The following is a 12,437-nucleotide window of genomic DNA, read 5'->3' as shown; positions in this document are numbered from 1 at the left end:
GGCATTGAAAATGGGTCGTGGATGGGGATTCCAGCATGACAATGACCCAAAACACACAGCCAAGGCAACAAAGGAGTGGCTCAAGAAGAAGCACATTAAGGTCCTGGAGTGGCCTAGCCAGTCTCCAGACCTTAATCCCATAGAAAATCTGTTGAGGGAGCTGAAGGTTCGAGTTGCCAAACGTCAGCCTCGAAACCTTAATGACTTGGAGAGGATCTGCAAGAGGAGTGGGACAAAATCCCTCCTGAGATGTGTGCAAACCTGGTGGCCAGCTACAAGAAACGTCTGACCTCTGTGATTGCCAACAAGGGTTTTGCCACCAAGTACTAAGTCGAAGGGGTCAAATACTTATTTCCCTCATTAACATGCAAATCAATTTATAACTTTTTTGAAATGCGTTTTTCAGGATTTTTTTGTTATTCTGTCTCTCACTGTTAAAATACACCTACCATTAAAATAATAGACTGATCATTTCTTTGTCAGTGGGCAAATGTACAAAATCAGCAGGGGATCAAATACTTTTTTCCCTCACTGTATAGTTGCCAGTGTTAATTATAAGGTCTTAAATTTAAAGAGTAACATCCAGGCCTGATCAATAATCTTTTCTTTTCTCACTTTCCAACTGAATCACAACAGAGATATTGGCTATCAGATTATTCATCTGGAAGTGTTTAATGTCTTTACTACATATTGATTGGTACATGAACCTGTCTACAAAATGGCAGCTTGTAAGTGCTGAGGATTTCATCAATGTGGGATGTTTCTTGCCCTTACTGACAGGCACAGTGTATGTACAGAGCAAAGATAGGAGCAGTTTTTTGTTGTTTTATTTTGCAATATAAAGTAATACTCTGGCTTCTATTGTACCATCTCCTCTGAATTCGGGATTCAAAGTCTAACAGAATTGAACAGCAGTATGCTTTCAGTTTCACTAGATTCAGTATCCCATGACACTGTAGGTAGCAGTAAATTAAGTCATTTCTACTTAGTGTTATCCTATACAGTAAAAGGACTTCCTGCATGCATTGGTTACGTACACACACATTTTATATTCAAATATCCTCTGCCACTCAAATCGAATGCTACATAATTGGCAGTTTCTTTTTGAAACAAAGTCACCTTCAATGTACCGTCCTTGTGTAGCACGTTCTAACCACCAAATTAAACCTTACTGTTGGAGTATTTAGGCCAAGTTTTTACTCTAGTCATTATAAGTGTAGCATTTGAATGAGGAATCACTTGGAATCAATCAAATCTGTTTGGTATTAAGAAGGATTTCCTTACCAGAGTGTCGGCTCAATTGATGTAATAATTGCAAGCTGTTCTGCAAGAGGATAAAGGGGGATTACCCCGCTGTGTGAAAATTGTCTGTTATTAATTGGAAGCCTTCACTTGGTTCATTTGTACAGTCTAGTTAGACTCGAGATTGCTTTTGCAAAATGTATTTGAGTCGTGTAAATAAATTGGAAGAACGTCACTCAACGTATGCGTAAGGTGAATGTATAGGAATAGAATTTCAACTTTTTCTTTAGCTCATAAACTGATTATATTGTTGTTCACATTCTTTGTAGGCCCTTGACATTCTAAGCAAAACACACAAAACATAACGCTTAAATGAATATGCTCACATTTTATGTGGTTGGTAATCATTGAATACTGCCATTCTATCACTGTGCGCTTTACAATTGCTAATAATGGCTTTAATTACAATGTTGTTTTTGTAATACTCAACACACAAAATAATTTAGTGTAGGTTATCCATAAAACTGTTTTACAGCAGATTAACAAACAAAACAAGTATGAACATTGAACTTTCCATCGACGAAATAACTGCTTCTCTTCTACAAAGACCGAATGGAGTTTTTACTTGTTAATGTTTTATTATTCATGAATTTTAATGCATTACAATAGAACGGTTTGTACGAATAGAAGACCTTAAATTGCTTGGTTATACCGTTTCTGCAAAGAAAAAGCATGTTTTTTTAAAGTGATTACATTCCTATTGATTTTGCAATTAATAACTAATTTCACTGCTGCCCCTCTCAAATGTTAGCAATTTATCTTTAAAGGGATTCTTGGAATATCACAATTCTCAGGCATGATTAAAACTATGCTGCTCCTGAGGTCAATCCTTGATGACTTCCCAACCACTGACAATATCATTATGGATGTAATTGAGTTATCTGTAGGCAAGAGCGCGGAGGATGTTCAGTCAAGCTAAAACTGCAGGCCATACATCAAGGAAGAAAGACGGCGAAGGCATGTTGCCTCTGGCCCTCGGCAGATGTAGGTTTTAGGGATTTTGCAGGTAGCAGTATTTCTTTTGTCAGTTCAATCTTTGTAGGAAAAGGTATGTCATATTTATCTACAGAGGAAACCATCGCTGTTGCCGTGGAATGGTGACTTTAAAAGAATTATAACCTGCATGGATTTCTGCAATTCATTTTTCTATAAATAATCTTGAACAGTTCTTTGGATAGTGTGCTGTGGCAGCTATGCTTGCTTTTCACTTGTCAACTTGTTTGTATATAGCCTGTGCTACACCTGTGAAGTTGTACAGAAGGTGCACACATAAGGAACTAAAATGAGTCTGTATCTTCCTCTGCACACAAAAAATACAATCTGGTATAATAGCAGTGTGAACTGACTTTAATCTTCTATGCAAGTTATCTTAAATATTCTCATAAGCAGTAAAGATCTAATTGTTACCTTCAAATAAAATGTACTTATATTTTCTTTGCCATAATTTATTAAACTCATGTAAACTTAGTATATTATATATATATATATATATATATATATATATATATATATACACACACAGCTCTGGAAAAAATTAAGAGACTAATTTTTTTCCAGAGCTGTATGTTATTAAAGTACTACAGAAAAATGTAAAAATAAGAGAAAGTATTTTCTTAAGTTTTTAGTCTATATTATACCTTATTTCATTAAGCATTGTTATGTACTTAATTTAAAAAGTTTGCTATTGTATACATCTTGTTTATTGACTTTGCTTTATAAGAAGGCATATGCCTTTTAAGAAAACACCAGTCCTGTAAATAGGTCTCTGCCACCACCCAGTGGCAGGAGGTTAATGGTAAAATGCTGCAGACTTAAAGTCTCTCAGACCTACACTGTACTGCACTTCCAGCCAGCCAGTTTCCAATAATTACCCATTTTTAACTCTGACACAGGATCTAACTATGTTAAGAAGTGTGTGAATAATTGTAGTATTCAGTTTAGCATCTGCTTTTAAAAATATGCAAAATTCCATTTCACCAAACAAACGTGTCAATCATTTTTTGATCTTTACTCTAGTACATGGAGAGATTTCAGACATTAAGTCTAAATTACCTGAATGAGAGTTTCTGTTTGCATTTTGGGCACCTACATCTAGTTTACAGAGAGAGATAGCAGGGTTTTGAGTTATGTAAATTAAAAAACTGGTAATCCTCTTTAGAGACATGCATCATAGATTTTAAAAATGTGTGGACATCTGTCTGGAACAGAAACATGTAAATGTACCTGTTCTAGTTTCTTCAAATAAATATGTAAACAAATAAATAAGCATGTTACACAGAAGAGACTAAATATTTTAATGAGAAGCCTTGATAGTTATGATGGTTTGACCTACAATATGCTGTGCAATTTAACACAAAGAAGTAAAAATGACCTTATTTCTTTACAGTAAACAGTCAGATTTGACATTGTCAGAACATGAGCATTTTCCTTTCAGGAAAAGAGCTCAAAATAAATTATTTAATGTAAATGAATCCTAAGTAATGTGATAGGGCTTTATTTTTAGTGACCCGATACACTGTTTGCTAGATTGACTTCTATCTTGTACCATGCAAATTAAATTACAAGAGTGTAATTGACTGTTTTTACTAAGTGCCAGAATTGTGTTGTAAATACCCTCCTAGTTTCAACTTGCATAAGAACTATGAAATATTAGTACTCTTTCAATGTGCTGACAGTAATATGATGCTTCCTAAAACTGTTATTGATTAAAGCATCTGTGCTCATGAGATTTTGAATATCATGCACAATGTTAATTACACCCTGATGACAGTGTTAGAAAAATAAATTGTTAGCAGGAAGAAGAATGCTTCTCCTGCAATACAAAAATAAAACCGAGAGAGATTTGGTGGGATCTAGAGATGGGAACTAGAAACAAAATTAAAAAATGAAAAAGAATAGTTAATCATTTGCATTAATTCGATGACAAAGATTTATTTAAATAAGTTATTTTAAGCGCAATAACTTGGGAGCAATGAAACAAATGTGAGCTTTGTTTGAGTTAGAGGTCAAATTGTAGACATAGCTGTTACATCATTATTCTTTTGCTGTAGATTTAACTGTATAAAACCCATCGACACATAAACCAAATGCAATTGCGTTGGTGTATGGGTACACACTGTTTTCCCAAGGTCTCCTTGAACAGACTGCTCATAAATAAATACTTGATAAACAAGTTGGCAGTCTGGCTGGAAAAGATTGCATTATGCAAATGAGCAGACATTATACAAGAGCATCCCATTCACCTGTAAAATCATCATTGTAGTTAACATGGGATTGACAGGTGTTTCCACCGGGTAAGTGGTTACACAAGAAGGTGCATATTTATTATTATTACCCGATTTCTTAGCAGACACCCTTATCCAGGGTGACTTGCAATTGTTACAATATCACATTATTTTTACATTTGTACACATTTATACAGCTGGACATTTACTGGAGCAATCTAGGTAAAGTACCTTGCTCAAGGGTACAACAGCAGTGCCCCCCACCTGGAACCCACAACCCTCCACTCCAGAGCCCAGAGCCCTGACCACTACTCCACACTGCCTCCACAAATGATTTGCTAGTAAAAAAAAATAAAAAACAAGACAGTCCATCTTTCAACTGTCTTGAAGATTTTATTTTATTTTGTGAAATGGAATCTAAAAATGAAATGCCACCAACTGATTAAGGCCTATCATGTCGTACAAAAGCTGATCTTCAGCAGACAGTAATCTCCCGCAGAGCACAAACCAATTTACCACCTTTGTACAGCTAAACTTCTGTATTTACGTTGTACCCAATCAGCAGAGGGGCACCCTTAAACAATACCTAAATAGCTAATGGTGTAAGATTAGAAAGAGAGAAGTACTGAGGCATGCTTTTGGCATTCAGTTTGGAGTGCCACACTGTTGTGTTCTGAATGAGTACTGAAAACTAGTTTGTTTTAAATAATTTACACCCAGACTGATGTTTTCCGTAGGATGCCATTAAGAAGTCTATACAGTAAGGTCCTACATGTGTCATACTGCAGACCAAAATTTCTTCTTTGAATTATATTTTAGCTTCTGAAGTTCAGATGTATTATGAGCAAACGTACTGTTACAAACTTGCTGATTATATTTGTCTTATATTGTGTTTTAAATTGGTGCCGATTCATTTGCGTATATAATAGGGCACTTTAGATGACTAGGTAGTAAAACTGTTCTCGTCCAAAATACTTGTTTGGGGGGCCTTTCCGTTTTTTAATGAATAATTTACCTGAAACTCTTTTTATTCAGATTAATCAGGTCGTTTTTTATTGTTATGAGATGAAAATTTTATTTGATCATTGTTACTGCATTTCAGTGGGCCTGTCTCTGTGTAACACTGGCCAACTGAAAGGTTGTGAATGTGATTGACACTTTACCATCCCTTTCAATTAATCTATCCTCATTTTAGTAAGTGGTTCTCCTTTAATGAGAACCATTCAGCAGTTTGACGGTGTGAAACTCCTCACTCCCTACAATGTCTCATATGATTTACAGCCATACCTATGATCGGCAATGTCCTTTTGAACCAAATTTGTCTTTTTTTTTTTTTTTTTTCTTTCTCCCAAATAGAAAATGTTGTGCTAAAGGGAGGTGTTCTGTGAGTGAGATAATAAATGAGTATTAAAAAACAAATCTTATTTTATGCATTTCACAATATATGCTTCTCCTGTAAGCTTTAAAACCCTAAACTTTGTACATTTTCAAAAGATTATTTTTTCTGCAAAGTGATTTGAATCTTAATGTTCCTTCTGCATGTCTTGGACTTGTGCCCTAAGGCTAAGAGCATGTCAGTTCACAGCAAGGGAAGAAGGGCTAGTTAAAGAAACATAGTTTACAGAGTTTTAACCATATTTCGTATGTTCAATTTGTAGTTATCTCTTCTCTTCTTTTTAAATTGTGCTGTATTTGTAATATTTGTTACACCTGGTGAATGTGGTTTCTCTTCATTAGATGAAGGAAGAAAATGTATTGCGTGTCACATGGTTCAGTAAGGCTCAAAATAAAGAGAATTCTATGAGATCAAAACCGGGTTTTGTAGATCCATCATGATTGTGAATATGGTATGGGTTATTTATGTACGTTGCCGTGATTGGGTCATTTTTAACCATGTGCTAATCATAAGTGACAATGTTTTGGTCTATAGGAACCAACGTTCAGGAGGCCAAACGCATTCTGTGTGAAAGTGGGCTGCCAATCACATCTGCACATGACCTGGATGACGCCGCACAGAAGGCCGTGGCCAGCATCCCCAGGAAATAACATCCGTCAACTGTCTGTCAATCATTCAGTAACCGCCATTGAAATTCCACGGCTAGCATTTATTAATACATTGATTTAATCTTTATGAATAGCCCTCAGACCAGTTCTAAATTGTTCCTTCATGAGTAGGTCTGTCTTCGTGTTGTTGTTGCTTATCTTTTTTTCTAAAACAAAAACAAAATTAAGTAATTTTGTATTTTTTATTTTATTTTATTGAATTGCAATTAGAGAGCATTCCATATACTAAAGTGAAAATATATGTCAGTGTTTTTCTTTCCAAATTATGTAATCACAGAACAAGTCAGAATTCATCAATCTATAGACCCAACATCAGTAATGAAAACATCTCACAAAATAATTTTAACTCGATTGGAGACTGGAAAGTTTAATGGTACCAATTTATACTTTTTGTTAATGTTACTCTGTCACTTTTTAAATGAGAGAACATTGGTTTGATATTCATAGTTTTTCTGTTCCAATAAGTAGGTACAAGTATTGCCATATATTTGTATGATCAAAATCTTAAACCTGTTAATATCATTGTTTGACCTTAAAGCTGATTGTTTGATAAAAATTCACAAGTAATTGCCTTAATATGGAAAAATATACACCTTTTGTTACAGATTTCACTATTTGTAATGCCTTAATGAGCAATAATACAATATATTTTACTTTTATAGTACTGTAGATTCTTACAAATCATATATTGATCATAATGTATTTTTTTGAATTATTTTAAATTAGTATTTTGCATGTTTAAGTATGTGTTTTCCTTTTATGAAACTTAATGTATGATTTTAATGTGCCATTTTGACTTATGTCATGGTCGTTTGCCATTGTATGTGTATGATTTTGTGACAGATTGATTATCGAAGGAATGTTTGCTGAGCCAAAAGTACATAATTATACATTGTGTGTGTATACACATATACACACACACGTACGTCTAAATAATTTCTAGTGCTTATTTTAGACAACAACAGACTGATCCGTGTTTTCTTATTTAATCAAGAATGTATTTCTTGTACTCTTTTACTTAAACAGCATAATCAAACCGCAAAACCTCTCGATGTAAAAAATAAAACACTGAATATTTTAAAATTCTGTCTGGGGGAGAAAGAAAAGTGAAACGTGTCTTAATTGTAGTGTTTATGCCTCGCTGGGTTTTCTTCAATGGCTTTTCATTTGTGGGTCTGCATGTTCTTTTCAGCAAGTCAATCGGAAGATAAACTGGTCTGCTTTAAGGAGGGACATTTAACATTGTGCCTGTATGCTGACCATCTCTGTCTTTAATGGAGTACTGTCTATGTAGAGGGTTAAAAAACAACACCAAAGACTGAAGCCTTTAAAGGTTTTATTTTCAACAAAGGTGCCTTGCCTTTTTTGTTTTGAAGGGAAGATAAATGTCTTTATAAAGAGAATATTCAGCACCTTGCGTCTCTTGACCTTCTTCCTTGTGTGCTGCGTGCATTGTGTGGTGACTGCACCTGTGAATTTCTAAGTGTTCGTCTCTATTGCTTAGGAATCTACGAACACAGAAAGCACATTTAGTTTTTCTGTTGCTCTTTATTTGCTCTTTATTCATATTCATTACTGAATGTTCACTTTTTCTTTTTCAAAGCCTTCCCTTTTGAATAATACATGCTGGCAGGATGATAAATAGTTAGTTTTTTTCAGAAGGAAGAAATAATACATGTAATGTATAGTGAAAACAGTCTATACATCATGCATTTTTATTAACTTTGTCTTGCTTTTCAGTGCGATATATTTTTGTTACATGTTTTTAAAAAAACAACCACAGATTTTTTGAGTATTTAAGAGGAGCACAGAGATTGTAGATATGAGTTGGATGAGACGAATAACACTTTTGTGTCAACTCAATTAAATAAGACAAAAGATAATGTAATACACTAAAATATTGTCATTTACATATCTTCTCCAAGAGAGAGAAGTGTGGGAAAGCCCTAACAGAAAGAGGTCAGACATTGACTGTGGGGGCTGTTGATTTGGCAAATTTGTTAAACATCACAAGAGAGATGCCTGCTGGAGTACTATAATCCTTCAAACGTAGAATAACCAAACTGACTTTTACAGGTTTGCATGCAGAAATAGGCTGTTGTCAGAAAGCTGACATTTTGATAAATTATCTGTTACAGGATCTGAGAGAGGAGACCTCAGAAGGATCAAGTACATGGAGCTGGGTATCGTTCACCAGAGAATATAAGAAAGGAAGCGGAGAATTTGATCCTTGTGGTAGAAGCATTTAGTTGTCTTCTATATGAAAGGAATCAAAGAAATTGCTATAAAACTACTGTTACAAGTGCTCTAATGAACTCACATTTGTCAATAGACCATTTTTATCCCCTTTATTAGGTTCTGATAAAAATATCAATAAGCTTTTAATGTTTTTTGTGTTGTTTATTCATAAAGGTAATGTTCACTCTCTCTCCCCAGTAATTTCTTCCCAAAATCAGGATAAGCCATGCCAGTTCTCAATGGCAGCAAAGCAACCATTAAATAAGACAAATGGTTAAATAATAGGTTATTTCATGGTCTTCTAGCACTGTTTTCCTATATGTGAACTGACCATTGGAGCACTAGAATTTTATCATTCATTAATATACAGCTATGCCGTGAAGTTATTTTATTCTGAATGGTTTTCACATTTGAAAAACAAGGATTAAGTAGAGGTCATTTAAAATTAATGCAGATATACTACTTGAAATCAGTGTTCTGGTAACATAAATATAAATGAGCCAAAAACCACATGTGGTTAGTGAAGATTAAATCATCCTTTTTTTCTCCTTACACTTTACTAATATTGACTATGAAGTGCTGAGAGTAATTCATAGCCATATTATAAAGGATCTGTGCCGTTCATATAGGCATCCAACATCAACGGAAACATGATGCTAAACTTGCATTCAGCAATCTCTGTGAATCGATTTGTATTTTTTAAGATACTTGACATTTCTTTTTCATGCTGTAAGACTGTTTATATATGGAATATCCATTTTTTTTCTGCTTTGTGCAGCACAATTAAATCAACTTACCATTTGATATAGGTTGTGAAAGTGTAATTCACAAGCAGCATATTTAATTTAAAAAGCAATAGTTTTACTGTTGGTGAAACATTACAAGTTCCTGCCTTTAAAAAAAAAAAAAAAAAAAAAAAAAATACTGTGGGCAGCTGGGAATTGTATTGACCAGTTTCTTTAGTAACTACTAATCTGAACCATGCTGCCCTGTGGCAATGAACTATCCTCCCGCAGACCTTGAATGTCAGTGGACATTGCACAATATCACTTCCAGCAGCTATGCTATACTTCATAAAGAAATAACCTTCTCTTCTCTGTCATGGTGCTGTTTGTGCCATACTAGCATTATTGTCCCAAAAACAACCAGCAGAGAATGGTGTTGTTTTTCTTTAGTTTTCCTTAAAATGTAGTAAGCTCTGTGAAAAACTGACATGGCTTGCTGCTCCACATGTCATTGTTTTAGGTCCCTGCTTTTCATCTAGCATATGAGCATTTTCACTTATGGTGGGGGAAAAAAAATCCATTTCCCTTCTCAGGAACTGTAACCAGTGTGCAAGATTACGTGTAATTGAAGTACTTAAAAATCAATTGAAATTACCTTCTTAACAAGAAACTGAACTGAGAAGTATTGGATTAAAAGTAGTTTAATAATTGGAAGCGGTTGACTCTTCTCTAAGCATTCTTCCTGGCTAATATTTTTCTTCTTCAAGCACCATATATAGAATTTATTTGGTTTCATACTATGCTGTGTGGCTGATAAAAGGAATCTTTTGTTAATCAATAGTAATCTCTACAAGTGAATTGAAAAGTCGTCACAGTGCATAGCCTCTTATAGTACTTATATTAAGAAAGACTTCTTCTATTGTAGATTCTGCATTTTATCTAAGTATACATAATGGCTATTCCACTGGTATTTTGTGAAATAAATTAGTTATTTACAACAGTGAATGTGTGTTCGAATGTTTCTATACCCTCTTGTTAACTTGATTACATTTTGAAAGCACCACTTGATTAGAACTTGTGAATCATCTTAATTACATAAGTAACATAATTAAAACATCGTTATGTTAGATAGCTCTTGCTCAGTATGACAATCAATTAACATTTGACTCCTTTGAAATGCACATAAACAAACAAACAAACAAAAGATTTTTTAAAGTCCAATCAATATTTCATAGGTAATTTGTATAGCAGACACCATTGTCAAAGGCAACTCACACGGACTAACACTGACATGCATTGTTCCACATATACACAATATTATAATGTCATAACATCCCTCTTGATATTCATTGACACAATACAGTGAATAAAATGAAAGTGCTGTATGAAAGATGACTATAATATTCTGGAGGTGTAATCGAAACAGTTTGAATGCTCATGGCCAGCTTCCACCATCGTGGGGCTAGTAGAGACGGAGCAGGCATGGGCAGCCGAACACCTGAGGGCAGGCAAGACTAATCGACCTGTGCGAGGGCAGTGGAGCGGCGATACGGGATATAGGGACAGGCAGGACTACAGGTAGGAAGGAGCAGTTTGGGGAATGGAGCAGTGTGAAAAGATTAGGGTATTGAATTGAATATAGGCTTAAATAATTTTTCAGACCTGTAGTCCTTCTCTTGTTGTGGATATATTTTGTTTGATGATAGTTTAGTGTAGCCTTAGTAAAGTTAAAAGTCAGTATATGGGTTCAGTGGGGGTATTGTGTTTGTATTTCTGTTTGTTTATTGTACTGCTAGTCTACTATTACTACTATTTTCTGATTTGTAGTACATTGTGTTTGGTAAAATAGATAATTTGCATTGGATACATGCATCTTCCAAATAACATAATAATAGTAATCACATCAAATTCACCCCTTTTTGCTCACGTCGGCAAATAGACAATTCTCAGATCAGGGATATTTGATTACTTTAAAATATATTCTTTCACAATTGTATATATTGTCAGGACTGTAATACATTTCAATTAGGAAATATTTTTTCCTCACTATAGTGCAGAAAAATGTTTTGCATCTCTAAATGAGTAGAACTGGGATTTAGGCCCTATCACTGTGTGGCATGCAGCTGTCATAGCCAGACATTTTCACACCTGGCTTTCCACGACTGAACTAGAAAACATGCCGACAGGAGAGAAGCCCAGTTCTATTCACACTGAAGCAAGGTCGAGAAAAGAGCAGTTTTACGGAGCTAGGAGGAATTCAGCACACATTCAGAGATACTGTGCGTCTTACATGAAAAGCAATATTGTGGAATATCTACTGAGAACATCGGGCAAAATCACAGGAATTAGTTTTAATGCTTAGAAGCATCTACACAGAATGTATTTGCTTATTGTGGGGACTGATATTGTTTAATACATTATTTGATTTCTTGAAATTGCACAGGAAGCGAGTACAAGATTACATTTGTTTTAGTAACCTGCGTGGTTACTAGTTGCTCCAGGAAATGGGGGATTCATAAGCAAGCAAGACATTGAGTTACTTTGTTATCCTTCATACTTTTAGAATTTCTCCTCATAATTATGTACTGTACATTGCATGTATAAGGTCACATTTAAAGTCACCATATTTGTTTCACTATGATGCACATTTGTTTAAAAAACAAATTGTATTTTCTATGAATTAAAGAACACAATTTGAAATAAACAATGCAAACATTGGGCTCTTTCAAATGCTTAGTTGTTTAACTATCTAGGTAAGTAAAGCCAATTTAATATTTCCCAAACAACACACTGATTTGTATGTTTTTTGGGACTCTTCTCTGATGCAATTAAGTACAAAGGGGTATCCAGAGAGAGCATGTCTATAAAGAAAACATGCCGATGG

General features: G+C 34.6%; 1 protein-coding gene across 1 annotated transcript in view; it reads left to right on the top strand.

The window, feature by feature from the left end:
• suclg2 (succinate-CoA ligase GDP-forming subunit beta) overlaps positions 1–8,002 on the top strand; it is a 118,111-nt gene extending 110,109 nt beyond the window's left edge. The window contains exon 11 of the mRNA XM_066698019.1: positions 6,457–8,002. Within this exon, the coding sequence (XP_066554116.1) occupies positions 6,457–6,572 (116 nt within the window). The 3' untranslated portion in view covers positions 6,573–8,002. The remainder of the gene's footprint in view (positions 1–6,456) is intronic.
• Positions 8,003–12,437: the final 4,435 nt, after the last annotated feature.

Source organism: Amia ocellicauda, chromosome 3 (genome assembly GCF_036373705.1).
Source record: "Amia ocellicauda isolate fAmiCal2 chromosome 3, fAmiCal2.hap1, whole genome shotgun sequence".
Taxonomy (NCBI): Eukaryota; Metazoa; Chordata; class Actinopteri; order Amiiformes; family Amiidae; genus Amia; species Amia ocellicauda.
Note: the sequence above shows the minus strand (reverse complement) of the source record. Positions and strands in the feature narration are given on the sequence as shown.